Consider the following 19,951-nt stretch of genomic DNA (forward strand, 5'->3'; position numbering starts at 1 on the left):
TTTTTACCAGGAAAAAATGCAACCTTAGTAGACCAAAGGCTTTCAAGAAAGAAATGGTGAGCTACCAAGCCATTAGGAATGTTCACCAAGGAAATCCCCTCTGAGTCCCCTACTGAAGTAGCCACCATGCTGATGGACGCTGGCAAGTTAAAGGTATGTACCCAGGGGGAAAGGTATCTTTTACGCTATAAAATTAATTTACTCCAAGAAGTCACGACCACCACTTCCTTGCTAAAACAGCACTGTCCAGACAGGGGCACAGATGCTATAAACAAACAAGCAGGAGCTAGGTGATAAAAAGCTTTCTTTAATGTTTCTGAATGCTTCAGGATACATCAGCGATATCAAGCGCCCAGAGAAATATTCACAGATCCTGCCTGGACAAAAAGTCTGTTCCATCAACAGAATCTCTTTATCTTCAAAGACCAGTACAAGCCAAGTAGAAAAGGCTGAATCATCTACTCATTTCAAGTCTTAAGGAAAATCTAACATCTTTCTTTTTCTAAAGAAACTACAGATGGTGCAGTCTGTGGTGTACTTTGACAAAGGATATAATTTCATATACTAATTTGTTCAGCAGTAGTTCAGTTTATAGGTTTTCTGCTTTTCAACTTATTCTCATGTTTGCATCACCCTTCCTCTACAACAGTTGGGGCACCTATCTAGTGAGAGATGGACTGAAACTCCAATGCATTAAAAATCCCGGGGGGAAAGCATGAAAAAATTGTTTTCCCCAGCTAAATCAGGACCTGATCTGGTTCTTCCCACAGCCATGGAGACAGCTATGCTGGCATAGCTCAACAAATGACACCCAGCTGCTGGGGACTGCTTGAGCCAAACTGAGCATCCCCTTTTTAAACCACAAGCAGTGTTGTAGTTTACCAAGTTCCTTAACTTCCTTTTCACCTCAAATTGACTTCTTACCTCTATGTCCCTTCAAGAGCTGAATTTATTAATTCCCGTTGCACAACACTATGAAAGTATAGTTGGCAAATTGACAATAGAAACACGTTTTTCTCAGTGCCTTTCCAGGTTTTTTCTCTGGTGTTTGGGAATATATTGTCTACTTTGGAGTTTCACCTGAAACTCTCCACCCCGCTTCTTTTAAAATCACTTGTCTGATGTTAGCAGTGTTGACAAAGCACCAGAAGACATTGCATTCCTACCCTAAGAAAAAACAGGATATTTACTGTTCAAGATAGGAATAATACATGTATTGCGGGTTATATACCTATAATGTGTATTTTCGTTTAGCTGGACAGACTTCCTTGGGAGGTGGCAATATAAGGATAGGCCGAGCCAACATGCACACACCTGCAATTACTGTACTGTTCATTTAAAGACAGTCTAAGAGTACAATCTTTTTTTTTTTTTAATCTAGTATCTTCATAAAAACTTAGTCAACTGGATGACACGAGAATTTTAGTTTAAGATCTCACTTTTGCCTTAGAGAAACAATTATATAAACAACCCAGTAATTAAGAATTTCTACCAGTTCATTTCTCAGTGTATCAGTGCCAAAGCTAAGCAACATACCAGTCGTATAGTCTGATAGTCAAAGCAAAGTACGAATGACACGAAAGCAGACAGCAAGTTAATTTGTATAGACATATGCTATAAAGATAAGTATCGCGTAACAGTGAAAACCTTTTCAAAAGACGATAAAGGACAATTTGAGCACACCTACTAAGCAAAGAGCACACCCCAGGCAAAAGTTCAAAGGCAGAGTTAAAAGATGTATTTCTGTTGTGGAATATAAGAATGTTTTTTGTTTGTTTGTTTTGTTTTTAAATAAACCAAGTGATGTATTTTAATAAATGCTTGAAGATTTTTCTAAGTGAATGGAAAGCAGACTTTTTCAGAGAGTGATACATGGAAGTAATAGGAAAAGTGATCACGGGGAAATGACCTCTTTCACTTCACTCTACTTCCTTCTCCTCCTATTCAGAGCCTGTCAGAGCATTACGGAACAGGATTTAGGGAAAGTTGTTAACTAGTGTTTAGCAAAGGTAAAGTGGCATCTAGACCTCTCATCTAGACCTGGATTTGTATTATGGATTATAAGCAAGGCTACAATGGTCAAACACTAGGGCATTAACAAGCAACAAAACTGCTCTAGTACTTCTATTCAAGCTAATTACTTTCCAATTAAGACTTCCCATTCCTTCAAATATCTGCCTCTTCATATGTGACTCCCATTTTATAAGTGCTTTCAGTTGATTTAATTGACTCATTTTGATTTATTTTAGCTAATGGCGATTATGTTGCTTTTCCTGTATAGAAATTAATGTTTTTCATTTCACTTCACAGGTACTTTTAGCTGCACAAGGTAGTAAGAAGGGGCCAAGGATAACAAAAACATTCAATAAAGCGTATTTGAATTTGAGTACAGATAAGCTTTCTATTGAAGGGAGCAGAGCCTCTTATCAATGCCAACAGAGCCTTGGAAACAAGGCTGTTGGGTGTTACACTTGGCTTGGGAACAAGCTTGCTTGGTGGCCCTCAGCAAGCTTGTGGCTTCCCTCTCTGCTTCCCTCTTTTATGTAGGGGGAGACAGAGACAAAGCTTCTACAACAGAGTGCTAAGGTCACTCCTACAAACTTAACAAAATTATTTTAAGGTATCAAAGGTTAAGTTTATCAGCACCATCAGTAAGGTATTCATTACTTGTTTCCCCAGTTCTGTAAAAGTTTCTTTAAGTAACAATGTTATCGGTGATAACTGACAATTTTTTATTAATACCAAAAAATTGAGCCTTTATAATCTACAGTTATGTTCATGAATGTATGACAACGCCCTGATTACAAAAGATGTCAGATATAATATAGCTGCAACTTCTACTCGTAATATTTAAGACAAGAACACGAACCCTTCTTGACACTCCCTTATGTTTATTAAACAAAACTTTATTCATAAAACTACTATACTTCTATCTATGGCTGCCCTGCAGTTAAGACCAACTCAAATTTTAATGAAGTTCTTTTTGGTTGCCCACCCAAACTGTAACACTTTCACTTGATTCAACACTAATCCTTGAGAATTACAAAAATCACCAAAAATACCATGACGGCAATACTTAAAGGTGAGCATAACCCTGAAAACTTGGGGAAAAAAAAAAAAAAGGAAGTATTTTGTCCAATAAACAGTTAAAACTTCTTTTAGATCAGTATTTTGGCCAATAAATCAGAATTATAGAAGCTAGTAACTACAAAAAAAATATTTAATCAATGCCATACTTAAAATAAAAAGAAAAAATTACTATCAAAAATAGATCTCTTCTTCTGCTTCTGACAACCCAGGTAATAATAGCACATCACATTACAGCTGCTCTGACAAGCAGTGCTGACAGCCTGTTCCAGGAGGCTGCCAGAGTACACGTACAGCATAATTACTTCACTACAAAATCCTTTTTCTCTTGAAACAAGCTGTAGCATGATGTGAAACAACAGTGTGGGAAACGTTTTGAGCTCTTCTCCCCCTCTTCCTTACTCCTCCCCGTAAATTTCTCATTTCAGCCTTCTATAGTCTCTACACATACTCCAATTAGGCAACTGCAGTTTTCATCCTGGTTTGCATTTTCCAAAGATACTAAATTACTCACCCTATAAGTAAGTACCTTCGCCTATAAGGGGTGATTTAATGAACGATCTTCGTTGTAAGAGAAAGGATCACAGATCAGTGTATTTTAGAAGCTGTGGATAAAGCATGCATCTTTTCTCCATAAAAGTTTGGTCATTAATAATTGAACAACTGAACTTCTATGGTTACTAAAGAATTTAACGAAAAGTAACCTCAATTTTGTTTTTACTGTTAGACCAGCAAAATACAGAGACTGGGGGGGAGAGCTATATTTCTTTCTCTTCCTCCTATGAATTCAAGCGTCTCCTAAGGCAATATTAAAACAGTTTCACTGAAAACATTCCTATCCTGGTCCTTCTATCTAGAATGCCCTAAAATCATGTAAAGTTGTAACAAAGATTAAATTAACTGTTAAATATTCATACAAAAAAGCCATAACTAATTTAAGATAGATTGAGTTATATTAGAAAGAATCAAAATAGCCTTGTTGACAGTTACATCTTTCAAGCATCCCTTCTTCTTCTGCAAACAAACAACCCAAAGTACCACCTCAAATGTAAATTACACATATCAATCTCATACTTGTTTTCTTTTTTTCTTAACAAGGTCTTTTTGGGGCTGAAGACTGATGCCCCACAAAATAATACCTCTTCCCACTGAACTGGAAGGTACTTTTTGCATCAAATCTCAATATGATAAGTAACTGGAGAAGTCACTCATCACACTCCTTCAGCAACTGGAGAAAGGGAAATATCACTCACATTTTTAAAAATGGTAGAAAGGAGGACCCAGGGAACTACAGACTGGTGAGTCTCCCCTCTGTGCCTGGCAAGATCACCAAACAGATCCTCCTGGAAGCAATGTCAAGGCACATGCAGGACAAGGAGGTGATCTGAGACAGCCAGCACGGCTTCACCAAGGGCAAATCCTGCCTGACCAATCTGATGGCCTTCTGTGATGGAGCGACTGCATCAGTCGACAAGGGAAGACTGACTGACTTCTATAAGGCCTTTGACAGGGTCCTATATTACATCTTTATCTCTAAAATTGTTAAGAGTTTGGAGGGTGGATAAAAAAAAACTGGCTGGACAGCCAAACTCAGAGAGTTGAGGTCATTGGCTCTATGTCCAGGTGGCGGCCAGTGACAAGCGGTATCCCTCAGGGGGTCCATCTTGGGACCAGTGCTGTTTAGTATCTTTAGAAACGACAAAGACAATAGGATTGAGTGCACCCTTAGCACGTTTGCACGTGACACCAACCTATGTGGTATAGCTGATACAACAGAAGGAAGGGATGCCATTCAAGAGGACCTGGACAAGCTTGAGAATTGGGCCCCCATGAACCTAACGAGGTTCAACAAGTCCAGGTGCAAAGTGCTTCATCTGGCTCAGGGCAATTCCAGAGATGAGTACAGACTGGGAGAAGAACTCATTGAGATGAGACCTGCAGAGAAGGACTTGGGGGTTCTGGTGGATGAAAAGCTTGATGTGAGCCAGCAGTGAGTGCTTGCCGCCCAGAAGGCCAACTGCGTCCTGGGCTGCATCACCAGAGGAGTGGGCAGCACAAGAAGGATGTGGAGCTGTTAGAGCAGGTCCAGAGGAGGATCACAAGGATGATCAGAGGGCTGGAGCACCCCTCCTATGAAGAAATGGTGAGAGCTGATGGTGTTCAACCTGAAGAAGAGAAGGCTCCTCAATGCATCCTTTCAATACTTAAAGGGTTCTTATAGAAAAGACAGAGAGCAACTTTTTTACACTGGCAGATTGCGATAGCATATAGGGAAATGGTTTTAAACTAAAAGAAGGGAGACGTAGATGAGATGTTAAGACGAAATTCTTCACTCAGAGGGTGGTGAGGCCCTGGCACCGGTTGCCCAGAGAAGTTGTGGATGCCCCATGCCTGGAGGTGCTCAAGGCCAGGCTGGATGGGGCTTTGGGCAGCCTGGTGTGGTGGGAGGTGTCCCTGCACATGGCAGGGGGTTGGAACTAGGTAATCTTTTAGGTCCCTTCCAATGAAAGCTGCTCTATGATTCTGTGATACATCTTCCCATCTCCCAAAGCATAATTTACTTATTTGCCCTTATTCCTTCAAAGGAATAATCAATTTTCTCAGACATTGGAGAACTTTCTCACTCATGTCATTTCCTTTCCTTGTGGCTCTTCTCTCATTCCAGAGTCACTTTGATAGCAACACTGAGCTCTATTTAATGCAGATATGATTTTTTTTTTGTAATGCGATGCAAAACCTATACAGAAACCAATCATCTTTATTCAAGACATTTAAGACCATTCACTGAGTACCCGAACAAACAGCATGCAACCTTAAAGCCAGAAAACCTCTTTAAATGATCTCTTGAACTGCTGACACGTTTGTCATTTGATTAAGGTGCAGTAAATTTGCAGTAATTGCCTCAGACAATTATTTAATGAAATGAAGTCTTTCAAAATTCTCCCGAGTATCAACTGAAGAAAGTTTGGTTCATTTTTTGTTTTGTTATGTTTCCCACAGCAATCTCCTCAAGAAACTGGCTGCTCATGGCTTGGACTGGTGTAAGCTTCATTGGGTTAGAAACTGGCTGGATAGCCAGGCCCAAAGAGTCGTGGTAAATGGAGTCAAGTCCAGTTGGAGGCCAGTCACTAGTGGCGTCCCCCAGGGCTCGGTGCTGGGGCCGGTCCTCTTTAATATCTTCATCGATGATCTGGACGAGGGCATCGAGTGCACCCTCAGTAAGTGTGCAGATGACACCAAGCTATGCGTGTGTGTCGATCTGCTCAAGGGTAGGAAGGCTCTGCAGGAGGATCTGGATAGGCTGCACCGATGGGCTGAGGTCAACTGCATGAAGTTCAACAAGGACAAGTGCCGGGTCCTGCACCTGGGGCGCAATAACCCCAAGCAGAGCTATAGGCTGGGAGAGGAATGGTTGGAGAGCTGCCAGGCAGAGAAGGACCTGGGAGTGATGGTGGATAGTCGGCTGAATATGAGCCAGCAGTGTGCTCAGGTGGATAAGAAGGCCAACAGCATCCTGGCTTGTATAAGAAGCAGTGTGACCAGCAGGGCTAGGGAAGTGATCGTCCCCCTGTACTCAGCTCTGGTGAGGCCGCACCTCGAGTACTGTGTTCAGTTTTGGGCCCCTCGCTACAAGAAGGGCATCGAGGTGCTTGAGTGAGTCCAGAGAAGGGCGACGAAGCTGGTGAGGGGCCTGGAGAACAAGTCCTACGAGGAGCGGCTGAGGGAGCTGGGCTTGTTCAGCCTGGAGCAGAGGAGGCTCAGGGGCGACCTTATCGCTCTCTACAGGTACCTCAAGGGAGGCTGTAGTGAGGTGGGGGTTGGTCTGTTCTCCCACGTGCCTGGTGACAGGACGAGGGGGAATGGGCTAAAGTTGCACCAGGGGAGGCTTAGGTTGGATCTTAGGAAGAACTTCTTTACCGAAAGGGTTGTTAGACATTGGAACGGGCTGCCCAGGGAAGTGGTGGAGTCACCATCCCTGGAGGTCTTTTAAAAGATGTTTAGATGTAGAGCTGAGTGATCTGGTTTAGTGGAGCACTGGTCAGTGTTAGGTCAGAGGTTGGACTTGGTGATCTTGGAGGTCTCTTGCAACCTAGATGATTCTGTGATTTTGAGTACATTTCCTAAAAGGTATGTGGTATGGGTTTGTAGCTGTAGTAGCCTACCTTAATATTCCAGGCTAATACACACTCCTGCATATTGTCTTTCTTTTCTGGTGTGCAGGTAGCCTACGGTCTGCTCAACTAGCCAGAGGAATAGGGTCTGGTTGCATAGCTGCTACTTAATACAACCATTCAAAGCAGAACTGAGTGGAAACCCACTGACTTTTGTATTTATTTAAATAACTGGAGTTCAAACTTAAAAGAAAATACAATGATCACATGTTCAGGTACTGCAGATCAGGGAGAGAAAAGACTAGACATGCAGCATATTTCGAGCAATTCCACTGACAAGGCAGCCATCACTTTATAGTCCTTTGAGACATATGTACCATGTTGTTTTTTAATAAGAAAATTGCCAGTTGCAGTTATGGCTTTATTCTACTCTAACTTCAAACACTTTCACTCTGCATTCTAAACTCATTAGAATGACAAAAAGGCTGTCACTGTACTCTGTGCTACATGCACCACTTCTTTGCTTTTGCAGATCCACTAGAGGGAGGGAAACCCTCAATAAAATTTCAAAGAATGCCAGTAAAGACCATTGACATTTTTCAAATATATTCAGGAGAGGGAGACTATATAATTTCAAAAGAGAGAGTGCGGTAACATCCAACTGCAGATATAAGAAATGCATTAACTTAGAGCAAGGAGTTCAATTAGTTTGTTTCTGAACTGCAAGCCATTCAGTATCATATTTTCCTTATATTAGTGGTCACGTTCAGACAGATAGGATCATAGACACGTTTGGATTGGTAGGGACCTTAGAAGATCCACTAATTCCAACCCTCCACACCATGGGCATGAACACCTTCCACTAGAGCAGGTTGCTCAATCATCTCTTTTTACTTCTTACATTGATAAGAGTTAAAATATTTAGCACGCAGACCATACACTAACAAACCCCTCAACTGATGATAAATTATAAAGACTTCTCTTTCAACATTGTTAGAAAATGATAATGGGTTTACAAAAAGCTTATATATGCGTGCTTCTGAATGTTTTTACAAGCACCAGTGCATAGCTAATCATCTTCAGACATCTGAATAAGCGTTTTCAGGAAATGTTATGTTAAGCTTTGCTTTTTATTTCATCTTGATGGAAGCTAGAGCACCGATACGCCTGTGAAACAGGTCAGTAATAGACAGTATGAACCAGTCACATTCTTTCTTGGCTCACAAAAGTTATATAACAACAGTTATTTCCTCCAATACTGACAGCATCAACCACCAGTTTCTGATGCAGTTAACACATTTCCACCTACACCTACTACTACCAAGTCAAAAATCACAGGAAGGAGAAAAAGATTCTCTTCACAATTTGGACAACTTAAAAGGTTACAACCAATCATGTTAGTTTGCAAGATAATGAACAGTTGGAGTGCATTAAATATTTACAATCAAATAGCCCTTAGGGAAAGAAGAACTGGAGGATTTAGAGGAGCAAACATCCAACTAGTAGGCAGGAGAATGTGATACACAACTGCATTATTTTATCTATTTTATTTTTATCTGCCTTACACTTCTAAGTATCCTTTATTTTTTGGCCTCATTTACTGCATAACAGCACTGCTTGGTCTAGCTAGCTTAGTTTCTAAAGGCAAGTGTTGAAAAAGCTGTAAGAATGAAAAGGAACTTAATAAAGTCACCTTTTTTTTTTTTGCTGTAGTTGAGACAGCCCTGCTAAGGTTATCCACAACTTTTCTTCTACACAAGAGAAAGAAACCTGGCACAGAAATACTCTCTCTTGTTACACGGACAACCTTTAAAGATTAATGAGGACAAAAGAACTCTTTGGTTACATGAACACAAAAGTCTAGAAGTCTCATAAAATGAGAACTCCCTCTGTGTGTCCCAGTGTTATACTGATCCTTCTCCTGTAACATCTAACTAGAATATATTATAGACACCACCTGAAGACTGAAAAGTACTGTGATTAAGAGTTATAAATTTCTTGGTCAGGTGCTTATTTAACAAAATAAGTCAGCAAGTTTCTACATGTAATAAATACCATGAAAATCAATTCAGTTTTTAAGAATTCCATTTATGTGGGTGGCAATCAGGTTGAGAATCACTGTTAAGCAGCAACAATTATGCAGACAAAACAGCCAAATCATTAAGATGGCTGGAGGCTGAATCATGATTAGACTTACTAAGACTTACTGTCTTTTATGCATAAACATTTCATTTTTTTCATCTCTATTTGCTCAATCTTCCAAAAGTGGAGTTAAGAGACTTACCAGCTTCCTGTGAATTCAATACTTCTAAGGCATGCATCATGGCACTTGCAAAGACATTGGCATCTTCTTTGCTGCCAAAATTCAGACCGTAGACTTGCCTTGCATCACGCCATTGGTGAAAGGTCTGTGTAGCCTGATTGTACTTCAGTCCTTTCGGAATGGCACAATTTATTACCACCTATAATAATGAAAAATTAAAGCAGTTTAAAGTGCTGTTTCATCCCAAGTTTCAGCTTCATTTAGTTTTTATTCCTTAACCATGTGGGCTAATTTCAGTCCTGTAATCTACAAGATGGACAATGTTCGGTAAGGTATTTCTGCTTAAACTACTGAAGTTGATAATTCACATTTCAAATTATGTAGTATTTCCTAACAGCAATGTAGAACATCAACAGTTTCTTTACACGCATTTGGATTTTAGAAACCACCTTGGTTTTCCATCAACTTCAGAGTACTTGTGAGAATTTTTCTAACCAAGTTATCACCTTCCTACTCTGGCTGCTGAACCCCTTCACTTGCAGTGCTTTCAGTAACAGTTTACATGGATTTTTTCTATGCATCATAAGGTATCATCTTGCAAGATTGTTATGGCTCACATAAAAGCTGGTGAATTCTAGCCAACAGCACAACCATTTGCTCCAAGCCAACCACTAAGAACATCGCATTGCACTTGGATAATCATATCCTCTCAGCTTTATCTACTGGTAAATGGCAAAATATATATATTTGTCCTCAGATAAATGCACAGATGCTACTTATTCCTTGGAATATGTGCTTAGTGACAGATCACATGTGAGATTATCATTCTATGTCTCAGGTTTTCTTGATAAAAGATCAAGAAAAGAAGGTGAGAGAAATTTTACTCAAACAAAAAGATAATAGATATAACTCCACCCCAACTATCACAAGGCTGTTCATATTTCACAACACAGTACTAGTCTGAAATTTAATCAAGATCTATTAAATTCTTCATCAAGGGAATTAAGATGTAATCATTACTACTCTGTTCTCTACTTCTCAAAGTGGTAGTTGATCAGCATTACCAAATATCTAAAGGGTTTTTTAATTAACTGATCAGGGGAAATGAAAAACCAGGTATCCAACTTTCTGTAATACAGAAACAGCTAGAAAAAAAAAACAAAAAAAACTGTTGGTACCAAAGTAGACTGCAGCTAACTGCATAAAAGAGGGAAGAACATCAGTTCTTAGATTAATATTTTGGCTAAAGGAGAACCAGATGCCGTGCATACTAGTCTTCCTCCCTACCCTCTGTGTCTGCCTGTAGGAAGGAATGGCAAAGGGCGTTCAAGGAATGTTGCTTTGAAGGTATGAGGCACTTCACTGAGGAAGGAAAAAATAGCAATACAGTTTTCATTACTTGAGTTAAAAATAAAAGTTTACTATTTACAATTCCCATTACTGAAAACCTATTTCTTAGTGTCAAGAAGAATTACAAAAATAGCTTACGATTTCTATTCAAAGTTTTCAGAGATTCACTTACCTGATGATCCTGAATCTTCCTGCCCACTACTCTGAATGTGTTGTTGCCTGTGTGATGATATATATGAACTCTGCTGAATCCAGTTGATCCTCCAGCTGGTACCCATTTCTTATTGGCATCATCATAGACCATTACAGCAGCTCGTGCTTGGCAGATACTCTGTTCACTGTTAAAAATACAAGTAATTTAAATTAGAACATAAAAGTTACCTAAGACAAATTATCTTTTTGGTTAAATCCTTTTTACTTGAAAAAGGAAAGTAATGCTTCTCGCACAGTCCTCTTTCATAAATTCAAATGCTAGCACTTTGACATTCTGCTTACAGGCATTCATTCTGAAAACCTGTGGCCACGACAAAGAAAGCATAACGACTAATGAAAGATCAAGAAGTGATTTACTTTTTTGCACCTTTTCGTAGCAGTTTTCTCCATACATGTTTTCCTTTCTCCTCACCACCAACCATGAATTTTAAATAAATGCTGAAACCATATACAAAGTTGTCCACAGAGACTGAAGAACAAAGAAGGTGTAGTTGTACTAGCTCCATACAATTAGTTTTCCAGGGGCGATTACTTCTACAAGAGGAGGCTTGGAAGGCCCTAGTTCCTGTTAACGCATAAGGACTCAAAAATGTATGCATGTATTTCAAAAAATATACACACACACACTAGGATGAAGTTCAGCACACTAAAGTTCATCTGCTCACAAATGAAGTAATTTTTGGTTTTGACATTTTGCAGCAGTCAACATCTAGATGTTTTATTTCCTCCCTCAGGAATAGTTCTCTTGAAGACCTAAAGCTGCAATTTTATCATCAGGAGAGTTTATTGCTGCCATAAAGAGGGTTAGCTGTGGACAGTCATCTGGAAGATGAGGTGCAGTCTAAAGTTGGAAGGGAGCATATCATGAGCATCATCATAATAAAAACACAAGAAAGCTGAATATACCATAAGCACACAATTAGGAGGGGAGAGGGTGGAACTACACAAATTGTCTTTACAGCAAATGTCCAGCGCAGAGAAGAAATAAAAATAGAAGAGAATGGTTTCTTATCAGTAAGTCAAGTTCTCTGAACATTGCATTCCTGCAGACCCAGTATTATCCGCAACACACGAGCTGTCTGGCTTGCAAGGAATGTGGCCTGCCATTCGGAGAATGGAAATGGCTGAAGAGACATGCATTTTTCATAACTTACAGAGGGACAGTAATGAAATGTGTGTTCATAAAAGATGAAGGTGGGGAAATACAAATTTCCCTCACCTATCTTTTAAAGAAAAAATGCTGCGTTTCCCAGTATCTCATTTTCCATTTCCTGGAACAAGAAAATACTGCAGTGCGTCCAGCTGTTTTGTAAGCTTTCAATAATAATGTTTTTGACAAAGCACCAGTCAAACTAACACTGACATTACATCAGTTTCTACCACATTTGCCATGGCAGTCAACAATGACAACTAGAAAAATGCTTAAATGGTTTTCAAGTCTAGGGGAGAAAAGCGAAGAGAGATTGTGCTTCTTATGGTAGCAAAAGATTCAAGAAGAAATGAGGAAATCTGCTCGCAGTTATAGAAATGTGCAGTTCAAGAACGTTGGACAATTGGACATATTGTCAAGGACAGTTCAAGAACATACTGGATTTCTCTATTTAGAGGATTCTGGCACATCACTATCTTACCAATGTTCAAATCCAGAAAGACTCCGCATTGTTCACAAAGCACAAAACAAATAATTGTGGTTTGCTAAAACACATAGCAGCAATATTACAGAAAACTTGAGACAATTTCTGAACCCAAAACATAGCTACGCTACATTTGAATCTCGATTCAACGCAGGCACGATAAACCCCAGGTGACATGACAGGACCTAGGTACCAATTTGTAAGCGGAGCCATTATGTTTACAGTGTTCATCAAAACAAAAACAAACGCACCTCAGATTCACAGTCACGTGGCAGACAAAACTTCATTTAGATTCTATTAAAAAATGGAGACACTGAGTATAAGCCAATATGTTTCAATAATTATCAAGGTAGAACCAAAGAATGATTAAGTAATGGTAAATGAGCAGACTTAATTAGTAGCACAGACCATCAAATTTAGCCTTCTTTTTCTCTGCTGTCACAGTCCTTCCACAAGTCCAAGTTTTCACAAAAGCTCTATTTTTACGTAATTTTATTTAATACTACTCGTTTTTACAGCTATTTGGTATGCAAGTAGCACAATCCATGAGCACGAATAAGATGACCTTGAGTACCATTTCTAGCTTTTCTTTAACAACTGTTCAAACTATTCTTAGTTCCACTTCCCAGGCTATGCCTTATAACTGGAAATATCACACAAAAGTCTCGATCACAAATATTTCATGCTCCATTTGAAAGAATTTTGTTAATAGTAGTGGGTTATTCTTACCCATATAAAGATGCAAGATGATTCACATCCTTTAAAAAATGGCAAATATGAACGATTTCCAGTTGACCTATTCTATTATTACAAAATAAGCACCCTGCCATCATTTCACGCAAATCCTAAAGCTAATCCTTTAATGTTCCTGATCTATAATTTTCATATCCAGGTATCAAACTGCAGACAAGAAACTCCCCTCCAGCTAGCAGTTCCCCCACCCATCACTCTGTTTACCAGCCTGCAGTAATTAAGACAGAAAAATGAAACTACCACCATCAGAAACAAATTAAACCACCACGGTGTGCTAGCTTTTTTCCCAAGGTTCAATAACTGTACATTACTAGATGCAGGGGAGATTAACTCAATTTCTTTCCCTTAGCAAAAGTTCTACACTCTAAAATGATTACTTTTTACTTTTCAAGTAGAGCATGAATACGTGAGCTTTAGCAAATAAGAATCCTTAGGTCTTCTCTTCAGCGCTTATGTGACAATTCAGCATTTGAGCACGGCACATTACATTGCAGCAACTAGACATCATAAACTAAGTATTTAAGTCCCCCAAAATAACTCACATTTTAAAAATAAGATCCATACTGCACTAAACTGAAGGGACTACACCAAATCAATACCTATACAAGTAGCTCATTACTACATCCCTGACAAGTCTAAAAAAAAACAAGGTTGAGTTTGCTGTCCCTGATCCACCCTCTCCTAGGAAAATGCCAAATTTAACATAAGGGCTGTTACTAAAACTTGACCCTACACCCTTTGTGTTCCTCTACTATACATAAACTTCAGTTCAAAGGTGTAGGAGCCAAAATTAATCACAAGACTGCCTGCTATATTTCTTGCACTCCGAGCTTATTACGCTTCTCTGTTGTATTTCCAACACATGACAGGTCTTCACTCACCTCAGGATTTATACATGAATTCCACAATACTTTTTTTTAAATGCCCATGTGCCTTCACTGCATCAAAACCATTTTGGTGTGATTACAAGACTTATTTTTATGGACAGATTAGGGAAACAAACAAATTCTCTATGGTCACATTCCAGAACAAAAGGAAAAGGTCTTCATCTCTTCGCCGTGTCATTAGGCCTTTAAAGACATCCTTTGTTTGCTTGCCTCTACAATTTTTTTTCGTTTTCTTATGTGTTGTACTGCTGTAACAGTTATACTTGGCCTAGCCTATACCTCCCCAACAGAAATGTTCACTGGGGTACGCAGGAGAATAAGGGAAGGCAATTCTCTCCAGCTCTACACGCTGCTGCCAAGACACACAGCTGCTCAAGAGCTGACTGCCAACTTACTGGGGAAGCGGGCTGGGGAACCAAAGTGACTATCTAAATCTTAACTAAGTAAAATCAAACGATTATCTCTTCCCAAGTAAATTTACTAAACTAAGCGTATGAAATTATATCTAGACAAGGGAGGATTCACGCCAAACAGTGCTTACCAAACCTCAGCAAGGCGAAGCATAAATCTCTTCCTAAAATCTACAGCTTGACAAATAGCTAGATAAATATATGTTAGGAACAGTTCTTCCATAGACAAAACTGTAAGACTGATGGTTAAACCCAACCATTATTCTGGATAAGTCCACCTACAGCAATACTATATAAAGCTAAAGACAGGGTGTTTGGCTTTTGTTGGGTGTGGGGGCAAGTAAGGGGAGGTCTGGCACTCAAAAAGCTCACAGAAAAAAAAACACACAACATAGTAGTAAGGAATCGTAAGTATAAAATTATTCTTATGGGAGAATATACTTTCCACCTCCAGTGATGAGATCATATGGAAAGCTCAGAAAACACAGCAAACTGAACCCTAACTGACACGATTCTTTCGCCCAGATGGAACGCAGTCCTTCTTTCACATCCCAAATCCTTAAACTCACTGCACAGTGACACCAAGCAAGTCTGCTGACCTAAGCCTTCCCCACCTGCCCCAAAAGGCAACGCTTGTTTTTCCTCCCCCTCTACTGAGGTAGAGAAAATGATAAAGTGATGTCAATGCTCAAACGCATATGGAAAACTGCAGAATTGCAGCCACGGGAAAGGTGATTCAAATAAACGTATGAACCAAAGCAAGGGAAAGCTGAGATTGCTCAGGTTTTCAGTCTTTAGTGTCTTAGTGATGTAACAACTAGGGTTGAGTTTTGTTTATTTTTTGAAAATCATATCCCACTACTTACTACTTCTGGTGATTCAGTGTTTATTTTTTTTTGGCTCATATGTTCTCAATTCATAGAAACACAACCTTCTTATACTGTGCAGTCTTCGTAGGGCAGAAAGGAATGGAAAGATGCTGACTCATCAAGTGCCTACTTAGGATTTTCAAACTGTGGCACAAAAGGTAGACAAACTCTACACACTTCTAATACTGCTATCTGTAAATACACATTTTTATAAAGTAACAGAACACTGGTCCAAATATCAAGTTTTATGTCTTGGTGGTGTTTTGTAAGATGATTTTCTCTACTTGTTCCTGAACCCCTACTGGCATAATACAATGAAAACGTATGTTTTCCACTTCACTATTAAACAAAAAACGTACTTGGCACTGCACCCTCCTTTCTATCAACCAAATTGGTATGTGTTCTAAATGGCTCATTCAGCTTAACTCAATAGTTATTTGCTAGCACCTTAAAAGTTGTTTTTTTTTTTAAAAAAAGTTTGCAATGCCCTCAAATAAGATACCTTTCAACTGGTAAGTTAGAGGGGTTCTTATTTTTCCCTTTTTTTTTTTTTTTTTTTTTTGTATGGCACTGCAAAAACCTGGCTGAATATGTTGTTGCACGAAGCACTGTGTGCTTGGCACCGCAAAAGGAACCAAGTCCTGTTGTTGCTTGCATCCAGCTTCAAATGATGTGGCTTGTCCACTCCAGGACCTCAGACAGTACAGTATTGAACTTGCTACTCAAGGCTTTAGAGCGAGAGCAATCTGAGACCAGCGTATGTACCTAATGACCGATTTCCATGCAGATTCTTCTCCTGACACTACAAAACCCTGAGAGCCTGAGTGGTTGTTGATTTCTCATAGCAGGTCAAACTCCTGCAAGAGTTATCATTCAACTGAGAGGTAAAAGCAGAGGGAGTAGCTCCACATTGCTTCATTAACAACTCCCATGAATTAGTACTTGCCTTTGACTAGAAAAACTTTTGATTGATAACAGATTCATTCCTCTCCCCCATTTTTTATTCTCTGATAGGGATAATCATTCATCTCTCCCACTTCTTCTCATGAATTACTCAGAACACAAATTAGCTGCAACACGAGAAACTACAGGGAAATCCGCATGGGAAAGTCCCAACTAGAATTAAAAAACACTACTGCCGAGGAGCAAGGGAAGCGGAATCTAACCATTGGGATTAAAAGCCTGCAAAGAAGTGCAGCCTTGCTTTTGGCACGGTATCCTGCAACACCACGTTCCAGAATTTTAGTTGGTATACAGCTGGTTGAAACTAAACGTCCTTTGCTCAATAAACACCTTCCACAAAGAAAACTGCTTTTCAACTCACGCGTAAAATCACTTCACGTTAATTTAAGAGCAGGCTGTTCTTACAGCAAGTAATTTACGAATAAATTTCTCTTCCAATAAATCTGTTCTTCCAGTTTCACAATTTTAGCAGCAAACCATTCCCTGGCAGCAGGTGACCATCAAAAATACTGAGGAAATCACGCCAGGACGCTCAGGTAGAAAAAAAGTATTATTTTGAACAGCTTAATCTCAAATGAAAGTCAGTATTTTTCATCATGACATTACCAATTTAAAACCCATGGTTTTTTTTTTGTTTGTTTGTTTGTTTTTTTTAAATATTGTTGTACGCTACCACATTTAACACAAAAGTACACTATGCAGGGGACATGCAGTCGTTTCGAGTTGGCAATTTTGTTCTACCTGTAGGTTTTTTCATGCTAGTTAACATAAAATTCAGCATTTTTTTCACTAAAAACTGTTATCAAAGTTTGAAAACCCATGCCTGAGTCAGATGCTCAAAATTCATAATAAATTAGAAATATGAATCTTCTGAAAATTTCTGTACAAATTATTTTTTAATGAGCAATATTGAGAGAAATCACACATTAAAACAGCCTGAAATAGGCAGCTGAGAAACTGGAATAAAGAACGTGTTTCAGACACAAGCAGTGCAAGAAGTGGAAAAAAAAAGCCACAGAAGTGACATAGATGAGTTTCAATAGGAAGAAGAACACAGTGAAGTTTTGATTTATGTATTAACTAGGGTTTTATATGGTTTATCTTAAAGAGAGAGGTGGATTCCAGGAAAAAAATTGTTGTATGTGTTAATTCTTAACCCATTCAAACTCAAAGGGAATAAAGGATACTTAACAAACAATATGATGACAGTCAAAGCAAGAAACAGCCACGTTACGAAGATGAACCTTAATAAAAGCAAAGCAATGACAGGAATTAATAATAGCAGAATCACAAACATGGATTTGGGGTATTTTGGGTAGCATGGAACTAGCTATATATGATTAACCATTTTTAACAGTATATAATATTATATTAATGTATATAAACACATAAGTAATTATAATCTCCATCCCAAGCTTAACTACATAAACCATCTGTGGAGTCAACGTTCCAATTTTCATCTCAAACTGAAGGTGACATTAAGATGTCTAGCAAATACACATCACAAAAATTAATACCATATCCAATACAGGTTGAGCAAAGTTTAGAAGTAACTAAAGTTTCAGATCCAAAGCACAGGAGCAGAGGGAGAATAGCATCAGAAAGCTAAGTTTTAGTAAAAGAAATACCATCATCTTTGAAGCAGAAGTTTGCAGCCAGGAAGCACATTAAAAGGATAATTCCAAACTGTTGGAAGTCAAGGAGATAAGGAAGAAGGCTGGCATGGCTAAGCAGGAATCTGGAGTTTAGGTGGAAAAAGAAAGAATACGGACACTGGAAGCAAGGTCAGGCAACATGGGAAGACTACAGAGATGCTCTTCGCAATTGCAGGGAACACATGGTCTGGCTATTTAATTACAATGGATTTGTAAGTGAGGAGAGGGTGGAAGAATGATCTTTCTAGACATTCTTATTACCCTGTTGAAATATAACCTTATGTTTAGTCTCCTTAGAAATATGACAGAGGATAATTCAGGTTACGCTTCTTCCATGCACTCATCCATATTATTTTTTTCTTTTATCCTCCTACATAGGGTGTTCTCTTCAATATGGCATTCTTGGTAATTAATTTATCCAGATATTTTTCCTGAAACTACTGCACTCAAATCAATTTTTCCATTCATTCTTCAAACATATTTCCGAAAGGCATTTATGACTTTACTTACAGTAGAAGGTTATGCAGAATCTATGCAGTAATTTAAATAGATTAAGTTTCCTCAATGCGTTTTCAATACGGTGGCATTGCAACCCAAAGGTTAGTGTCACAGGCTGGCTAATATTGCTTGGAGAACAGTTTTTCTTTTTTTAGGAAGAATCATAGCTTGGTAGGTTCAAATCCATTAGCTTAAGACCAGTGACAAAAGCTAACCAGATACTTCCTTCCTATAAATAATCTATATTTGATCATTCATTGTTTTCTTTGCTATAATTCTATGAATCTGAGCCTAGTCATATTATGTAAGGTCTTCAGTGGGCATGAAAAAACACCACCATCTTTAGCAGCTAGATAGACGGTTGTTGACGATTTTATGACATTTAACATACGTTTCCTAATTTTCTATATGTATTTTAACAAAAAATGACCACACACTGTTTCTAAAGCTTTCACCACATGGTACAAATCACAGCTTTCGAAGCCCAGACTCCCAGGGCAATCTGAGTCCTTGAACACTGCAATAGAATCCGTCATTGCCTTCCCCATTGCTGTAGATCACGTAACTCATTTTACTTCCAGATAAAGAACGCTCATCTTCTCTCAAAATAGTGTGATAGTAGCATTTTTACATAACCTAGTTAATATTATGGATGCCTCTTATGTACAGAACTGTGTAAAGTGAACGTGGCTGATCTTTGAGACATTACAGCCCCGGTGCTAATATACAAATACACAATTCACAGCTCATTACAAGCAAGATTATTGTATGAAATGCCTTTCTAAAACTTACTTTCACCTAAAAAATACAAAATAAAGCCTATTTAGTTAAAAACAAGTGCTCTTTGCACCCAGTGCTCACTGCGTTGACATCAATACAAACCAATCAAAGAAAATGTGGATCCACGACAGAAGCAAGACAGGCTAGCTGGCTGCAAAGGACACAGAAGAGACTACATGTATTTGCCTCAGTCTCTACCAACAGGTTTCCTTCACAGACTTCCCAGATGCACCTGCTTCATTGCAGTCTGGAGGAACTGAGTACTTACTGCCTGTGGTAGAGGAAATTTAAGTCAGGGGCTCCTTTTCAATAGAGGATACGTGGCAAGATGATTTGCTCTGCCAAAGGGAGTGATGTCTTTTAATTTGACTTTAGCAAGGCTTTGGGCAAAGCGTTCCACAGACCTGTAGTCCTGTTCAGGCTACAAAGTGGGGGGAAGGCTTACAGTGAGGAGTTCAACTGGTAAGCTACTGCCAA

The 19,951-nt window shown here is 39.0% G+C and overlaps 1 protein-coding gene across 6 annotated transcripts in view; it reads right to left on the reverse strand.

Moving 5' to 3' along the window:
- The window catches only part of ENAH (ENAH actin regulator), an 86,982-nt gene that overhangs the window by 31,147 nt on the left and 35,884 nt on the right, over positions 1-19,951 (reverse strand). For all 6 annotated transcript variants that reach the window (XM_084515883.1, XM_084515882.1, XM_084515881.1 and 3 more), the window contains exons 2-3: positions 10,985-11,150; positions 9,484-9,661 (exon numbers count right to left, since the gene is read on the reverse strand). In XM_084515883.1, coding sequence (XP_084372009.1) covers positions 9,484-9,661; positions 10,985-11,150 — 344 coding nt within the window. The remainder of the gene's footprint in view (positions 1-9,483; positions 9,662-10,984; positions 11,151-19,951) is intronic.

This window comes from Aythya ferina, assembly GCF_964211825.1.
Source record: "Aythya ferina genome assembly, chromosome: 3".
NCBI lineage: Eukaryota > Metazoa > Chordata > Aves > Anseriformes > Anatidae > Aythya > Aythya ferina.